Here is an 18,245-nt window from a genome sequence, read left to right on the forward strand (position 1 = left end):
GAACATCAGGCCTTCCTGCCTCCACAACTAAGAGTAGACTAAGGACTCACCTTAGGGAAAATTGGTATCTGAGGAAGGCGTAAGAGCATGTGGGTAAATCAGTAACCAAAGTCTGCAGAATAGAAATCTCTTGCAATCAAGTTAAAGCCAGGATGGGAGAGAACACGTCTATCTTGTTCACCAGGAATCCGCAGCTAGGATAGCAGGGCACATGGCAGGAATAAGTGTTCAGTAAATGTTGAATGAAGACTAGAGTTCCATACAGGGCACCAGCCCTCAGCTGTCCTTCTAACTCCTGCACAGTTTTCCTAGCTCCTGTCCAGATGCAGAATGCCTTCCTCAGACCTGGAATTCAAGAGGACCCTTTGCAAAGATTTTCATAGGGCCTTGATGGTTCTTTGAGAAACAGGTGCAAGCTGTCTGTTTCACTGCCAGGCTTTTCATGCATAAATTCCAAGCAAAAGAAACTGTTGGTATTCTCCCTGCCGTTGCACTGGACTTCTGGAGGCAGCGAGTTCCAAGGCCATGGAGGGGAGGCGAAGGGCAGCCCTGTTATCCGTCTGCTCCGACGCCCCTTTCCAGTCCTGCCTTCTCGCTCCCCGCCGGGTGGCAGTGGCGGGGCGGGCACGTGCCGGCGTCTGCGCCCCCTCCCGGGCACCCGGGGCTGCTGTCCCTGCGCCACGGGCTGCCCAGGAAAGGAAATCCCGGAGGAAGCCATTGTTATTACCACGTCCCCCTGCTGTCGTCATTGGCCGAGGCGTTCCTAGAAGCCCGCCCCCCACACCCCGTCCCGCATAGGGTCCCGCGGTTTCTGCCCATTTTCGAGCTCGCCCGCCCCGCGCCACTTTGGGCGAGGCTACCGCATCTGAGCCCTGGAGTGAGCAGTGGCCCTCACGTCCCAGCTCCAAGGCTCTCAGAATTGGCAATGCCCCAGGCCCAGTGCGGACGGAGCTTCGAAAACCGACGGCGCCAGGCGGGACGTGCCCGGGGCCCTGACATAGGCGAGCGGGACATGAATTCCACCCCAGCTCTGACGCGGACCAACAAGGTGACCTTGCTGGTGGCTTCCCCTCTCGCCTTGCTATAACCCACGGAGGGAGCTGAGGCCCCATGCCTCTAGGGGAGGTTGGGGGACGAAAGCCACCCCCACCCTCGCTCCCTTGCTCCGCGTGGACTGTGGGCTGGGCCTTGCGGGAAGAGTGTGGAGAACAGGCTGGCGCGGGCCCCGTGCAGGGCGTGGGTGGAGGCGGCGCCGAGGGCGCGCGCAGACCCTTTCGTTCTTCCGTGCAGCAGCGCTCCCGGCGCAGTACGATCGCTTAGCACACGCCGCCCGCAAACCTTGGCACAAGCCGCACTCTCCCCGCCGGAACAGCCAGCCCGCCGCCCAGCTTGCCTAATCCGTTCAAGCCTCACCTCCTCCGCGAAGCTCTCCCAGGTTAACCCCATCACTTCCAACCACTCTAGCTGGCACGTCCTCCAGTTTTTTTTTGTTTTTAGAAGTACGCACGGAGTCTCATTGTCTGAAAAAAAGAATGTTGGGCTTAGATGACTGTCACCAGAACCCTAAATTCATTCTGACGGGTATTCTGAAGCCTAGGGTATTCTGAAGGGTGCGTTTGATGGGTTTCTTGCCTGGGCTAGTTAACGACTCTCACCCTCCACCTTCCCCATCCATGCTTACTCTTTCCCCTCCTCCTACGGATCCTTCTCTTCACAGAGTGTCACAGCTTGGAGTGCACAATCCAGTCACCACCGCTTTTCATTGTACACTGGTGGCAGATGTGAGGGGCACAGAACATTGAGCATTTGAAGCTTCGACTCCAGGCTCAGCCACAGACTTTGCTGTAAGTCACTCCTTCCCCTGGGCTTTAGTTAAAATGAGGCAAGATGAAGTAATGCCCGGGAAGGTGCTACAGGTTTGGAGGTAAGGACAAGCTGACCGCAGCCTCCCTCCATGAACCTGGGGCTTGTGACCCCAGAGAAGTGGAGCGCTCTTCCTTTCGGCTGCCCCAGCCTCTAAGTGACAAAACTGCGGCTGTGTGCTCTCTCCAGTCGCCTTGTGGCGTCCTGAACCGGGGAGGGAGAGAGGATGGGGTTCCAGTCCCAGTCCTTTATTCACTGGTCGCATGACCCCGGACACTTCTTCCTCTGGGACTGTTACTCGTCCGAAAAATAGGGATAATAATGGATTGAAGGAGAGCTGGAAGCTTTTTGTCCGCCCCATGTCTCTATAAAAATAAATAATAATGAGCGGTACAGTGCTTGGCAGCAGACTTGGCTCGCGAATTCCGACCCCACATCCGCCACAGAGGGGTTTCTGGCCAGAGTCCCTGGAGTTCTCCCGGATTTGTCACACTGCTTACCCCACATTCTCTTTCTGGTTCTCTCCTCCACACCTGTTTCTGCCTTCGTGTGGGGAGGCTGGGGCCACGAGGTGACGGGTGGTGAGGAGAGGGGGTGGGATGCCCTGGCGCGGACCTGCACGAGGCGGTGTCCCTTGGTTGAAGATTGGTTGGAAGGTCCCTAGGCTTGAGGAGCTCGGCTGGAAACTGGTAGGCAGGGCTTAGGTAGGGGCGGGGCTGGTCTGCCTAGGGGTGGGCTATGGAGATTAGGCGTTCTCTAGAACCCGGCGGGGGCGCAGAGAGCTCCCACCGCCCCACCTGGCTCCGGCACCGGGAAATAGGGCTATGCCTACGGGGACGGGGCTCCGGGTGCGGGGCTTCGGCGTGGGGGGAGAGGCTGGGGAGCCTGGAGGCGGGGCTTGGGGAGCTCGCCCCACGCGGGGCGGGGCTCCAGCAGCCGCGGGATCTGCAGTTCGGACTGCCGGCGCCACAGTCGCCGCAGTTCCCTTCACTGTGGTGGCCCCGAGGCCCTGCGGGGAGTCTAGGGGTCGACTGGCCGTTCGGACTTGGCGCGGGGTTGGCCACGCCTCTCCCTACCTCGGTGCGGCCTAGACGGTCGGGGCCGCGGGGAAATGGAGCCCTCTCCCGCCACGGGGGGCTCTGAGACCACTCGCCTGGTGAGCCCCCGAGACCGCGGCGGCGCTGGTGGCGGCCTGCGTTTGAAGAGGTAGGATTGACCTGGGTCGGCCCTCGGCTGGGGGGGGGGGCGCCACCCTTCCGACTTCCGTCCACTTCGTTGTCTCTCTCGGCCAGCCGGCCCAGCGCACCGCGACCCCCTCGGCTTTGTGGCGCTGCGTTCTGTCCCCTCCGGCCCGCCCAGCCAGCCCCGACCCCCGCCGCTCAACAGCCCGACATGCCTCCTCCTGGCTACCTTCTTTCTCCCGGTCCCGGGAAACTGCTCCTCGGCCCGCCCCCCAAGCTTCCCGACCCCTCCGCCGCCCCCGCCGCGTCTGACTTCCCCGCGAGCGACTGCCCCTCCGTCTGGCCGGAGTCCGCGCCAGGTGCCCCGATGTACGCATTGCTCCGGGGTCGTAGGAGCCCCTCGCCGCCCAGGCCCCCGGCCCTACCCTCCGCGCTCCCGGGCTCGGGGCGCCCCCTCCAGAGTGGCCAGCTGTGGGCACCCGGGCCGACGATGGGCCCGGGCTCCGCAGCGGGTCTTCCGGGCTCCTGTGGGGCGGGCGGCCGCTGGGAAGCGAGGGGGCGGTAAGGAAGGAGCAGGTGCGGTCTGGGCGGCGGGGGTATTCCCGGCTACGCACAGACGGGGCCGGGGGCGGCGAGGTGTGAAATGAGGCGCTCGGAGCGGTCGGGACAGCGGGCCGGGGGCGGCCGGAGAACCGCCTCCGCGTCCCGCCAGCCTCCCGCGCCCGGCGCCCGCCGACCGCCTTGTCCCTCCGAGCGGCCGCGCCAGGCCCTCCCTGGCCACCTCCGCTGGCCATTTTGTCTGTTTGCCCACCGTTCGTTTATCTCGGGAATTTGACAGGGTCTCCGGCTTTTTCTCTTTCCTCATCTCTCCCTATCTTTCCTTTTTCCTCCCAACCCCTCTCCCTTTGTCTCGGGTGTGGTGCCTCTGTGGGTTTCTCGCTCTTTCCCTGGATGGGGGCCGTAAACCTGGGTGGATGGGGGAGTGGATGAGCAGAAGGGAGGGAAGACTTCCGTCGGAATCTCTCCCGCGGAGGACTGCAGACGGGGGCAGCTGTGGCCCTGGCATCTCTTAATGTACCTTTCGACTCTGCTTCAGGCCAGTCTTCCTTCTACCCTACTCAGTATTATTTGTTGTTTGTCGGGGGTTTCAGAGGGCCAGGGAGAGCAAGTTGTCTTTCCTTCTCTGCACACAGCAGGTAGCTCCCCGCACCCCTACACACCAACAATGAGGCTTCTTTAGTGCCCAGTTAATGCAAAACAAAAGGGAGCAGCCTGTTGATGGGTGACTACCTTGATGCCTGGCCGCGCTGTGTCTTACAGGGCCAGGAAAGGCATCTTGCCCACTGCCTCAAAGCCACTCACCCTCTGTTTACTCTTCAGACCCGCATCTCTGACTCCCAGCTTGTTTTCATTCTCATATGACCATTAGTCACCAAATCCTGCAGTATTTTCTGGAAGAGGCTCTTCCCTACCTGCCTGCCTGTCTCTAAGATTCTGCGCAGGGAGCCTCTGGCCTTGTCTGTACTGGACCCCTCCATCTCCTCTCTTCTCTTCCTCCCAGACTAGTCCATCGTCAAGGTCATCCATCTCACAGATCAGGAAAGATTAAATCAATCAGTGTATCTCCCTTTATGTTACTTTGAGCCCATCACTTTCCTCCTCAGCCCTTCCCCTGGTTCCTCACACTTAAGCTCCAAGCTGCATATCTTGTCATTGTCATTCCATGTGTCTGGAGCTCCTTTCTCTACCTAGGTCTTCTCTTAAACATCTCCTCCTCTGTGAAGGTCTCCTCATCCCCTTTAGAGTTGGTCAGTCCTTCCCCTGTGCTCCAAAGTCCTTTGTTCATAACCCTCCTGGCCCCAGCTTCTCCTTGCATAGTCAGTCATTTGCGACACTTCTGTCTCTCCCACTAGATTGAGCTTCAGTACGTATACGCTGCTTGGTAGTCTCATTGAGGAATGAGGATGGATCTCAAAGCCACCCTCATCTCCCGTCTCCTCTGGAAACACACCTGGAATCATACACACCCAGATTCTAAGTTTTGGAAGGGGATTCCAAGAAGTTAATCTACCTGCCAGCACTTGAATTTTCCCTAGAAGCACCAAATGTGCCCCCATCTCCCTCACAGCTGAATTCGCCCATTGGGCAGAGCTGTCCTCAGCCAGAAGGCCCCAGGCGCCCTTCCCCACTTTACTGCTGTGATCACATTTCTATCTGGAGCCTTCATTTTCTCTCAAGGGCATTCTTGTGACACTTCCACAAGTATTTCTAGAACTGTACTTTTCTATTTAGGTCCTTTATGCTGTGGAAGGTTCTCTTCTCCCTGGGGTTCAGGTTGGGTAGTAATGGGGGTGAGAATTAAGCCAGAAAGGACTGAAAACTCTGTTAGCCTGAGCTCAGCCTGTGGCATCCCCAGGTGAGGCCTCCAGCCCCATTCATTTGTCCAGGGAGGCTTACTGCACTGTGCAGTTAAAGTGGCCTCTGCTGGGTGCTTATGGTCACACTGAGGTCCAGCTAACATGTGGCAGACTCCAAACCCAGCACTCCTCCTGCCACCAATCCCAGCCACATCAGTCTGCGCTCTCTCCTCCCCATGACAACCCAGCTCTGGAATCTGGCCATTAGCTCTCTGTGCCAGGAACTTCAGACTTTTTGGGTCCCAGCATTCTGCTCTCCTCTTAAAGGGCCACGTCTAGCTGAATGTCTTGGAGAGGGAAGGTGAAGGACCTGGGAGTGGAGGCACCAGGAGGTAGGTCCAGCAGGGAGGCACTAAGGCCAGGACCATGTGCTGAGCCTCACCCCACACTTTCACACCACTTCCCCTTCCTATTGCCTTCGCCGGGCACGTGCACCTCCTCTTTATCAAAATCCTTCCCATCCTTCCAGGCCCTTCTCAGGGGCCTCCTTCAGTTGTGTCCCTGATTTCCTCATTAGAGTCAGTATGTCACTCGGAGCCCTGATAGTGCTTTAATTGCTCTAAGGCAATAGCTACCTTTTGCTACATCTCACAGTATTTAGGTACACATTTGTCTTGTTCACCAGAGGCTCCCAGAGGTCAGAAAGGATATCCTATCCCACTTGTATTCTTCGTGGTGCCTATCATAATGAATTGATTTGGTTGAAGTTTAATCTCAGCTCAACCACCAACTAGCTGTGTGGCCTCCATAAGTCCTTTCCCCCTTTGAACCTCATACTTCTAATTCTTTAATAAGTGGTAGACCAGACGTCTCTAAGGTGCTTTCCATGTGAGCTCTGAGATTCTATGGCTCTGTACGTGAAAGGAAAAGGGAGGCTGGAATCTGAGTTGTCCATTTAGCCCCATCTCTCCTGTGGCCCTCTGTCCACAAGGCCTTGGGAAAGGATAGAGAGGTGGGACATCTGATGAAGCCAGTCTGGGGGATCCAGGACTGGGAGTGAGAAGCAGGTTAGCCCTTGAACCAGGCCCCAACTTGAACTGGGCTGCCTGCCTCAGTCTCTTCACAGAGCCCTCTGAGCCCCTCCCCGAGGAGCCCAAACCCGTGGAGATGTCCTTCCACCACTGCCACAGGGACCCTCTGCCACAGCCAGGTCTCACCCCTGAGAGGCTGCAGGCACAGAGGCAGCTGTGTGCCGCCTGTGCTGTGTGCTGCGTCTTCATGGCCGGGGAAGTAGTCGGTAAGTCGGAAAGCAGTCCCTCCAACACCATCCTCCGGACGCCTGCCTAAGCCACTTCCCGCCCGGAGTCCCAGGAGTGTTCCTGGGTGGAGATGCAGAGAAGGTGGGGATGGCTGGGACAGGGGAGGTGGGTGCCCAGGACTCAGGAAGTGGGAGAGGGCGAGGGACAGCACCAAGGGAATTCAGGGCTGGCTCATCAGTATGAACTGGTCTTGTAAAAGCCCTATTTTCTTCTTATTAAAATACGTTATTGTGGGGAATTCCCTAGTGGTTAGGACTCCGCGCTTTCACTGCTGAGGGCGCAGGTTCAATCCCTGGTCGGGGAACTAAGATCCCACAAGCTGTGCGGCGTGGTCAAAAAAATGTTATTGTAGAAAAACTGTGAAACTGTGAAAATGTGAATGAGTGAAAAGAAAAAAAAACCAAAAACCCACATGTAATCCCATTACCAGAGAAAAACTGCTGTTCACGTTTTGGTGTGTGTCCCCCCGTCTCTTTTCCATGCCTCTGCACACACCGCATGATATTTTCTAAATGGACCAGACCATATATCGCTTTACCCTTACAGGTGGGTATTTGGCGCACAGCCTGGCCATTATGACTGACGCAGCCCACCTGTTGGCAGATGTGGGCAGCATGATGGGCAGCCTCTTCTCCCTCTGGCTCTCTACCCGTCCAGCCACCCGCACCATGACCTTTGGCTGGCACCGCTCAGGTAAGGCCCCTGCATGGTCTGATGACCCACCCAGTCTTGCCGGAAGGTACCTCTCAGGGTCCTGGGCAGCCCTCTGATAGCTTGTCTTCCCCTGCAGAGACTCTGGGGGCTTTGGCCTCTGTGGTCTCCCTCTGGATGGTCACTGGCATCCTCCTGTACCTGGCCTTCATCCGCCTGCTGCACAGCGACTACCACATCGAGGGGGGTGCCATGCTGCTGACCGCCAGCGTCGCAGTCTGTGCCAATCTGCTGTACGTTCCAGTGTGGAGCGGGCACCTGTGGGATTCAGGGCGAGGGCTCCTCCTCCAGGATGGGAGAGCAGGCTCTCCTCTCCCGGACAGACTCGCAGCACGCACATGCTGTTCTCATCTCTCTGCTCTAGGGATGCCTGAGAAGGGGCTGGGGTAGAGACCTAAAATTCAGAGTCAAAAGACCTTTGTTAAAGGCCTGCTGTGTACTGGCCACCCTGCTGGGGGCTGTCATCAGCACTGTCTCATTTAAAGCTCACAACCACCCCATGAGGTAGGTAGCATCGCTTCTGGTATACAGTTAATCAGATAGACCCCAAGAGGTGACCAGGGGACTTGCCCAGGGCACATAGCTACTTTAGTAGCAGGGCCAGGATCTGAATCCACGCCTCTGGCACCACGTATTCTTGCCCCCAGGCTGCATTACTTGTCTCTCTTGGACCGTATTGTCTCTTTCCTGGGACTGGGAAAATAGGGAGAAAATAGATGGAGAGAGGGCTCCTGGGGAGGTGAGAGGAGGAGGTGTGGAAGTGGGCAGAGGAGCCTGGAAGCAGGTCACCTGGGCTGAGCTGCTCTGCTTCCCCCTCAGAATGGCCTTTGTGCTGCACCAGGCCGGGCCCCACCACAGCCACGGGTCCAGGGGGGCAGAGTATGCACCGCTGGAGGAGGGGCCCGGGGAGCCCCTGCCCCTGGGGAACACCAGCGTCCGGGCGGCCTTTGTGCACGTGCTGGGGGACCTTCTGCAGAGCCTTGGGGTGCTGGCCGCCTCCATCCTCATCTACTTCAAGGTACCATCTGTGCAAGCCTGCCCCAGCCTTCCTCCCCCAATTCCACCCCCCAGCCCCTCCTTCCCTGGACCCCCACCCACCCCACTCCATCTCCCAGCTCCCCAGGACTCCTGGCCCAGGGTTATAGTCCTTTCACCCCAGCAGGGTTCTCAGGGGCCTCTCAGGTCCTGTATGTCCAGGATGCCCCTAGGTCTTCCTCTGAAAGGTCCCTGATTCCCAGGCTTAGAGCTCTCTTTCTCTACAGCCTCAGTACAAGGCAGCTGACCCCATCAGCACCTTTCTCTTCTCCATCTGTGCCCTTGGATCCACCGCTCCCACCCTCCGAGATGTTCTCCGCGTCCTCATGGAAGGTGAGTCAGACGCCACTGCTCCCCACCCCCCGGGGCCCTCTCTGACCTCACCCCAGGACTAGGCGCCTCTGTTTTCTCTGGAGAAAGTGTGGGGAGAAGGCCTATTGGTGGAAGGAGGGTTCAGGGATGGGGTAAACTGTGGGGATCAACAGGGTGAGTGGTACAGGATGGGGGAGGTGGGGTCCTGGCCTCTGGGCAGGAGTGGCCCTGGCAATAAGACACGGTGGGTGTTGCTTGCAGGTACCCCCCGAAGTGTGGGGTTTGAACCTGTGCGGGATACCCTGTTGTCAGTGCCAGGAGTTCGGGCAACCCACGAGCTGCACCTGTGGTCCCTTACGCTTACTTACCATGTTGCCTCCGCACACCTGGCGATTGGTGAGTCCACACTGACCCCAGCCAGTTACTTTCCAGAAACATTTCTCCCTTCCCGTACCACCATCCAAACATAGAAAGATGGTCTGAATTAACTGCGAATGTTTCCATCTCTCTGTCTTTTGTATCTCTCTTTCCTTCTCTCTCTCTCTCTCTCTCTCTCTCTTTCTCTCGGGGAGGTTTCACTCTCTCTGAAGTAGTACTGGGAACCAGCAACCCTTTAAAAGGTCACTGGTACCTACAGGTCTCGTGATGGGGCACAGTTAGGTAAATTACGGTTCCTCCACTCAGTGGAGTATCATGTAACTTTTAAAAATTGATGATTATGAAGACTGTAGGGCAACTAGGGAAAATGTTTATGGTATAATGCTAAGAGAGAAAGCAGAATATAAAATTGTAGCTACATTATGGTTCAACTATTTAAAATATATATGGTGACTCACAAGCTGACAAAGAATTTTTGAGTTTCTTCCAGATGCAAGAAGCAATCAGAGACATGCAATTTGGATGCCAAAAATATTATACTTTGTAGGATATTTGATGGTAACTCTAGAGGGACAATGAGAACAGAATATTTAACATCTGGAATGTCGTGGAAAAGCGGGTGGTATGGCTGCTGAAATACACAGCTGTATACTGATACTCAAAGAGCAGAAGAGAATAGAAAAATGACGGTCTAGTGTGTTAGCCTAGTCGATTAGGGATGAGTCTGTCTGATCTTTTTGACAGTTTTACACTGTTCATACAATATATAGAGAAAATAAAGCTTCCCATTCAATCTTGGCTTTCATGCCATGCAAACCCCTGGGTCCCCTTCACCCATCCTTATCTGGGCCCCTGGCTGGTTCCCAATTCCCCTGGAAACCTGCTGCCTCTTATCACTCCCCCGCAGACTCCACGGCTGACTCTGAAGCCGTCCTGGCTGAAGCCACATCCCGGCTCCGCTCCCGGTTTGGATTCTCCAGCTCTACCCTGCAGGTCGAGCAGTACCAGCCTGAGATGGCCCAGTGCCTGCGCTGCAGGGAGCCCCCCCAAGCCTGAGCCACGGCCGCACCCTCACCCCACTGCCAGGCCCAGGCTCAGCCCTGGACTCTCAGCAACTGCCTCCCTGCTCACGGAGAAGGGACGGAGCTGGGTCCGTACCCTTCCTCTCTGCCCGCTTCCACCTGCCAACCCCCCAGCTCCAGTGGGCAAGACCAAAGTGTGTGTGGGGAGTGGAGCCAGGGTCAGGCTGAACAGGGAAGTCAGGGCAGTCGGGGTGTGTAGAAGTCCTGTGGTCCCTGCTCCCCGTGCTCGGGGGAGCCCCCAGCCTCCTTTCCGTGCAGTTCATTTGTCTGTGTGGCAGGCTGGCTGGCTGGCTGGCTGGAGGATCTGCCTGTCTTTGTGCTGTTGGTGTGCCTAAGCCTGGGGGAGGGCAGCAGGGGCCCCCTCCCCATGTGGCTCTCTCTCTGTCTATGCAGGAGCCCCAAAGCCTGCACGTTGTCCGTGTGTTCTAGCCTTATGGTTTTGTGTGTGTGTGTGTGTGTGTGTGTGTCTTGGTGCTGTGGCCTGTGTGTCTCTGTGCCTGTGTGGCTGTGCTATGGTCTCTATGAGTCTGCACCATCCATGTGTCTGTTTGGGGGTCTGTCTGGCCATCCCTCTGTTGGTGCTGTGCCCTCGGCTCTCCCAGAGAGAGGGAGGACTCCGCCGCAGCTCTGCCAATAAACTTGTATCTAACTGCACCTTTCAGCCCCTGTGCTGACTCCTCAGGAGGGGGACACAGAACCGGTCACCTGGGAACGGATAGAATCCCTCAGCCAGAGTGACCTTGCACAGCCCCCCTACCCCCTTCCCACCCTCTCCATCCTCTCCACCCTCAAATATCCATTCTGATGTAGGCTGAAACCCGCCAGTCCCTTTACTGCCTTCCCCTACTTGGCAGTGTGCTTGAGCCTGGGTCCTTGGCTCAGGGAGATGCCCATTCATTCTGGGATTGGTTATAGGAGAAAGCTGGATGGCAAAGAGCTGAGGGATACTGGAGTCATTCTGAAAGGCTCCCACAGGCCAGGGTGGCCTTGGGCTTGTTGGCGGGAAGCTGCAGCCATTTGGGAGAGAGGGGTTGGACCACGGTGCTGATTTGGCTTTGTTCTCAAGCTGTGTGAGGTGCTGGGGAGCAGCCCTCCGTCCCGACTGCCCCAGCCCTGCCTCACAGCAGCCAACCCCAAGTCCAGGTTTGAGCTGTGGACACCAAGGACCTGTTTTACAATTATCCTCCCTTTGCCTCATATACGTTGAATCATATATTTCGACAGATTTGACCTTACAAATCTCTTTAAGGGATTGTTCATTTTCTCTTAAAAAAACAAGCCCTTTGTGCTTTTGTTTTGGATATAGTGCAGGAGTCCACCGGCCTTCCCATCATAGGTTGATATAACTCCAGCCTGAAGCAAAGACCCGGAGCATTTTCATTAGCTCATGCATATTTCTGCAAGGCTTCTCCCCCAAAATGGAAATATCTTTATTATTAAATTGTGTTGATTTTTTTAAATTATAAAGGCAATATATGTTCGCTTTAAAAACCTATCAAAGGAGGGAATTCCCTGGCAGTCCAGTGGTTAGGACTCTGTGCTTCCACTGCCAGGGGCATGTGTTCGATCCCTGGCTGGGGAACTAAGATCCCACAAGCTGTGCAGTGTGGCCAAAAATAAAAATAAATAAATAAAAACCTATCAAAGGAAAGTGTATAAAGTAGAAAGTGAATGATTCCCCTATACTTTTACTCCCAGAGAGAACTGGTATTCACAGTCTCTCTGCCCATATTTTCTTGTATGTACAAAGACTTCTTCGTAATAACATAAGAGGATTACATTATAGGTGATAACATGTAACCTGCTTTTATGATTCAGCCATACATCCTGGGTGCGTCTTTCCACGTTAATACACGTAGATTTCATTACTTGTTTTACGGTGTGGTCTTTGGACCGGTTGAAAATAGGCCTTCCCATTCTGATCTTCAGCTGGGGGCCCCTCGACCAGGATGGGTGAGTCGCTGCTGGCCTGAGTCTAGCACGGGAGGCTGGGCGCGGGCAAAGGGCTAGCAGTCCCTCACACTGGGCACCAAGGCTGCCCCAGCTGCTGTCCATGCTTTGCTAGTTCCTGCTACTTTCTCATTTTATGACTCATTGATTACAGGCCCCAAGTGACAGGATGGGGGTGGGGAAGAGTGAGGAAATAGAGAGTGGGGAAAACGAGGACTAGATTTTTACTCTATGAACAGCCTTAAGCTGCAGCCCTGCCCTACACGCACAAGGCTGGATCCCTTTGCAGGAGAGGGAACAGAACGTTCAGGGCAGGAAGAGACCTCACAACGCACGCAGTCCATCTCTGTCCCATACCCCTGCAAAATGAAGAGGAAGCCGAGCCTCAGAGAGGGAAAAGGACTTCCCCAAGGTCACCCAGCAAGTGACAGGGTCAGGTGCAGAGCCTGGGCTCTCACTGCCACCCAGGCCCTGGGAGGCACTTGCACAGTTGAGTTTCTCAGCAAAACTCTTCTCGGCTCCTTCCCAGCAACCTGCTGCTGCTGGCTAGCCCATCCTGGGGCTCTGCACTCAGGCTCCTTGCTTCTGCCTCGGCCCTCTGCTAATACTCTGGTCACTGGTAACCCCTCTGCGTTCCAGCTTTCCTAATTATAAACAGAGGGGTTACATGACGTTGTGGGTAGAAGTGTGCCTGGTATATAGAGGGCATGTAGGAAAGGGTTACCTTTTGGGTGGAATCTATGAGGGATTTCAGGGAAAAGGGTGACCCAGCACCCTGACAGCAGGGACAGGAACCAACATTTATTGAGCTTACACTTGGTGCCAGGCGCTGTGAGGCAGACAGTATTATCTGTGCTTTACAGATGGAGAAACTGAGGCTTACCTGCCCCAGATCATGCAGCTAATAACCGTCAGAGTTGAGATCCAAATTCAGTTCTGGCTGCACTAAGTCCCCAGCCCTTTTCAACACCACCCTGCTTTTCCACCCCACTCCAGGCGTTGCTCTGTCAGGGACAGGGAAGTACAGAAGGATCGGGAGCATTCTCCCCCATTTATAGGGCATTCCCCAGGGAGTCCAGGAAAGCCTTATCTGCAGGAGCTGCCTGCACACCCCTATTATCTCCCTGACCCACCTCTCCACTTGCTTATCCAGAAGGCCCTTTCCCCTTAGTGTCCTTCCTTGATGGTAAAAATGAGTGGTGGAGGCAGAGGTGAGGAGAAAGGGCCAGAAGGGAGGCGTGGGGACAAGGGGAGGCCTGAGGAAGAGCAGAGCGGGGGAAGGGCCCATCCATCAGCCCAGCCCTGGCAGCTCTTTACACAGCTGGTTAACCAGGGGAGGAGAGGGGAGAGGGCTGCTCCCGAGGTGGAGATGTACCAGAAAAAAGGGAAAGCCAGAGGAAGATGAGGTGGACAGGAGGGAGGGCTCAGTGCAGTTGTAGGAGCGCTTGAGAGAGACCAAGGAGTCAGACGGAAAAGCCAGAATGGGAGGCTGTGGATTGGAGGGCCTCGTGCTGCAGAGACAGGGCAGGTGCTGAAGGGGAAAAGCTGGGCAGCTGGGCAGGCCCTGCCCTCCTCAGGGAGCTGCTCACCTGGGGGGCCGCTGGGTCAGCTGGTCATGGGTGGGCGGCCCTGCTTTCCTGTTTGAGGGGCGAGGGCTGAGGACCCGGCAGACCAGGGTAGCAGCCTGTCTGTGGTCAAGAGCAAGCTCAGGGTGATAAAGCGGTGTTCTCCCTCCAGAGACTCTGCCGCCCCTTCGGGGACTTCCCTAAGCGGTGGGCCCATCCTGGCTGCCTTGAGCCATGCTATCAGAGGGGGAGCAGCGCCCCCATGAGGCCTGTGCCTTGGTAGCAGCCCAGGCAGCTGGAAGACTGGAGGGAATCACAGGACCCTGAGTCAGGCTGGGAAGACCCCTGCCCCTATTCCTGGCAGATTCCCCCACCTCTGTGGAGAACTGTACTTAGGGAGTTTATTGATTGATTGACTGACTGATTGGCCTGGTTACTTGGCTTGTGGGATCTTAGTTCCCTCACCAGGGATTGAGCCTGGGCCCTGGCTGTGAAAGTCCTCACCACTGGACTGGTAGGGAATTCCCTAGAGTTTCTTTTATACTAGAAGGACTCTTCCTCCCCAACTCTGAGTTCCCTGGGCCTCCCTGTCCCTGCTCTGAGCCCCCTGGCCATCCCATCAGCACCTGGTCAACACCTTCCAAAGGGTGCTGGGCAGTTCCCAGGTGCCTGTGGGGCAGAGCCTGAGGCTGCACGTGCAGCCACGATCACAAATGATCCCACAAAGTAGGCCCTGTTGCCAGGACTGATGAGAGAAAGTGGGTGGGGAGCGTGGGGAGGTTGCCAGAGCCTGCACCCCACTCCTGCGCCCCATTCCCCACCCTCCCTCTGCTGCTCTCTGGCTACAGCATCCTGAAGCCCCCGGAAGCAGCCCCAGGCCTGGGCGACGCTCACTCAGAGGGCAGGTCTCCTCCTGTCTGGGCTGACCCTCTGTACCGAGCACCAATGCAGAGGCCGTGGTAGCCACCCGGGGAAGGGCACATCACAGCCCGCTCATGAGCTGTTCCCAGCCTCTCCTCCTGAGCCAGAAATCCCACTCCCTCTGTTACCAAGCTGATACTGCTCACTGCACAACAGGCCAATAAAATCAAGAGATGAGTTGTTGGGTCAAGGAATAGTGACTTTATTTGGAAAGCCAGCATACTGAGAAGATGGTGGACTGGTGTCCCAAAGAACCATCTTAACGGAGTTAGAAATCAGGCTTGCTTCTTTCTTTCTTTACTTATTTGGCTGCACTTCGCGGCATGCAGGATATGGGATCTTAGTTCCCTGACCAGGGATCAAACTCTCTGTACTGGAAGGCGGATTCTTAACCACTGGGTCACCAGGGAAGTCCCTCAGGCTTCTTTTATACTAAACGGAGAGGAGGTGTGGTTGTTTGCTGCAAACTTTTTGGTGCCTGAATGCTTTGTTCTTGCAGCTGTTTAGGTAGGTCTGGTCACAATGTTCCCACAAACCTCCAACAAGACAAATGTTATTCTCTGTTCTGCAACTTTTTAATCTCTATATGAATGGAAAAGTGTTATACCTTTAAAGGTCAGAGCTCTGGGGCTCTCCTGTATATTTCAGGCTGTAGGCAACATTCTTAACTTGTAGCAAACCTAATAGCCTACAAAGGTTAAAAGTAAAAACAACAACAACAAATAAAACAAAACGAATTAAAAAAAAGCTAGCTCCAATGTGGAGTCAGATTTGTTCTTCCCTATTACATTTCTAGAAGATTTCATGGTCAATTCCTAAGTAGAAGCCTCATTACTGGAGAGAAGAAAAGTGCAGCCATCCACAGCCTCCCCCATCCTAGCCTAGAGCTATGATCCTAGGGAAGGCTGCAGCCTCCTGATACAGAATAGTTTCCATTCTTAAAATCTTCCCAGAATAGAACAGGAAAGCTCTGCGTAGGTGGGTCTCCAGGTGCACCCCTTTTGAGTTTTCCTATCCTGTTTGGTGCTGTGCCCATGGCACCTGGTGGCAGGGTTTACTGCCTGACTTTCTCTCTGACCCAAACAGTCTGAACATCCATTTCCATTCTCGTTCCCTTTGGCTCAACCAAGATAGGCTATAAATTTTCAAAGGACGGTAGACAAAAAGCCTAGGGAGAAACAAAAGGGAACCGAATCCAGGAACTAAAAGACAGCTAAAGCTTACCAAAATACACAGGTTTCAGACGTTACAACAGCAAACTTGCCTTTTCCCTGACCGTGGAGTCTGCCCAGAGCTCACCTCCCGGCTCTGGTCCACCTCGCCCACCTGCTGCACCAGGGCAGGGTTCACATCAGGACCCAGTCACACAAGACCTCTGGGAGGCACAGCAAGTGGGTGAGGTTGCCCTGCAGGTTGCTTATGGCCCCTGAGGGAAGGCGCTGCTTTCCTCATGTTTGCCTCCGCAGCACCAAGCTCGCAGCCTGGCACTTAGCAGACTCTCAGGAACGCCCGCTGGTGAAGGAATGAACGGATGCAAAGATGGGGAAGGAACGGGCGTGGGGTCAATACAGGCCCATTAGGTGCCATCTTAGTCCCCAGGCCCCCAGCCATGGGCCAGCAAGCCAGTGCCTTCCGGGCTAACTCCCCAGGGCAAACCTGCACCACCCTTTGGTGGTAGCTGATCAGGAGTCTGTCAAGGAGGAAGTAATTGCTATTTGTAGAGAGGGTCCTCCAAGGTGGGTGAGGTGCCGTGGCCCTGCCTGGGCATTGCCTGCCTAACCCTACCACAAACTCACGACGTCTAGCTTCCCCTCTGAGCCCTGCTTGGTGACCCTTTTATGAATCTCCTGAGGATCCATCACAGCTTTCCCAGCCTTTTCTAGACTTTCAGGTTCTAATCCCTACACCTCTTTTTTCCTCGGCAAACAACCCTCAGCTTCTCAGCCAATACCTCACGAAGCCCGTGAACATGGTGCCACCTTCCCACGCACAAAGCATCAGACCGGGTCTGTGCCTCAGACTGCATTCTCTGTGGCCTCCTGCAGGATCTGATCCTGTCCACACCTCTCCCCATATCTCACATATCTGAGATTCTGGGCCTCTTTGAGGGCTTTCTTCTGAACTCTTCTCCAACCCTTTCTGACGTTCAGGTTTTAGCTGACAGCTTTTGCTCCCATTCTCTCGGTGAATAATACAGAGGCACAAATTTAAAGAGCTTTCATTACCTTTACGTTGATGATTCGGTCAACAGGTGCTTATTAAGCACCGACTCTGTGCTCAATACTTTTCTAGGTGCTTGGGATACATCAGTGAATACCGTCTCTGTTCTCAGGGCACGTAAGGTTATCACATATAAATAGCATTTACCTCTGTTGCACTTGTTTCAATTCCCCAGCTTTGTTATTGACATTTCCATAGAGATGTCCCACAGCAGCTGAACAGTATCCTGCCCAAACAATTCATCCTTTCCCACCCCAAGCTGGTCTGTACCCATCCCCGTTCTCCTCAAGAGCCCACCCCACAGAGCCACCCTTCACTCTCCTATCCTTAGTGTTTTATAACATCCATTCTCGTTTCTTCTCTTCAGCCATCATCTGCTTCTAGTGCAACAACATCCTACCTGGCTTCCCTAATGATGGGATGGCTGCTACCCCCAGCTCTTCTGGCACTCATTCTCGACCCCGCACCATCACCAGCAAGGTCCCCCACAGTCTACAGGATATCGTCACAGAATTACACATGCCTACCGATGCTACACTGGCAACTTCCAACTCTACCCTTTCAACTTAAAGCCCTAAGGTGCACTGACTTACTGGCCCACGGTTGCAGGTCATTGCGACAAGTGGCAGGAATAGGATGAGGGTGCTCAAGCTCCAAGCGGAATATCTGTCTTGAAGGGATTTTCTTCTTCACTAGGATATAGGCAGTGAAGAGTTGGGGGAAATTATTTTGCAAGGAAATAAGCAAATACATTAGGTCAGACCTCTTTTCACAGGGGAATATATTTAAAGAGTTCATCCAAGAGTAGGTAAAAACGAATGTTAAGGGCTTCCCTGGTGGCGCAGTGGTTGGGGGTCCGCCTGCCGATGCAGGGGATGCGGGTTCGTGCCCCGGTCCGGGAAGATCCCACGTGCCGCGGAGCGGCTGGGCCCGTGAGCCATGGCCGCTGAGCCTGCGCGTCCGGAGCCTGTGCTCCGCAACGGGAGTGGCCACAGCAGTGAAAGGCCCACGTACCGCAAAAAAAAAAAAAAAAAAAAAAAAAGAATGTGAATAGTTGTAAAGTGCTAGAACAGTGCTTGGCACATAATTAGAGCCATGTTAACTTAAAAAAAAATAGATCACATCTCTTAAGTATCTCAGGAGGAAGGGAGACCAGGAAACTTTATTAACTTTATGTGGTTAACGATAATCCCATGGAGCACAGGAGGGTGTTTCTTAATGAATGTGGGACAGTCTCACACATGGGTGTTTTCTTTAAAGGTCTGTTTTCATTTCTTGCTGAGTCTCTTTATACTTCCCAGTGTCATAAGATCTCCTTTCTGGTTGTAGGAGAAAGAAGTTTATTCAACTT

The 18,245-nt window shown here is 54.8% G+C and overlaps 1 protein-coding gene across 8 annotated transcripts; it reads left to right on the forward strand.

The window, feature by feature from the left end:
• The first annotated feature begins 737 nt into the window (after window positions 1-737).
• On the forward strand, window positions 738-17,939 carry SLC30A3 (solute carrier family 30 member 3). Of its 8 annotated transcripts, none has more exons than XM_067703450.1 (10): window positions 738-1,048; window positions 1,291-1,610; window positions 1,718-1,844; window positions 6,517-6,698; window positions 7,267-7,413; window positions 7,511-7,664; window positions 8,251-8,449; window positions 8,694-8,799; window positions 9,040-9,174; window positions 10,064-17,939. In XM_067703450.1, the coding sequence occupies exons 4-10, from the start codon at window positions 6,569-6,571 to the stop codon at window positions 10,210-10,212; spliced, it is 1,020 nt and encodes a 339-aa protein (XP_067559551.1). In that variant the 5' UTR covers window positions 738-1,048; window positions 1,291-1,610; window positions 1,718-1,844; window positions 6,517-6,568; the 3' UTR covers window positions 10,213-17,939. The 8 variants fall into 8 exon arrangements, with proteins under 8 accessions (XP_067559551.1, XP_067559552.1, XP_067559553.1 ...); XM_067703451.1 differs by having other exon boundaries at window positions 1,291-1,435; XM_067703452.1 differs by having other exon boundaries at window positions 1,294-1,610.
• Window positions 17,940-18,245: the final 306 nt, after the last annotated feature.

Source organism: Pseudorca crassidens, chromosome 14 (assembly GCF_039906515.1).
Source record: "Pseudorca crassidens isolate mPseCra1 chromosome 14, mPseCra1.hap1, whole genome shotgun sequence".
Lineage (NCBI taxonomy): Eukaryota > Metazoa > Chordata > Mammalia > Artiodactyla > Delphinidae > Pseudorca > Pseudorca crassidens.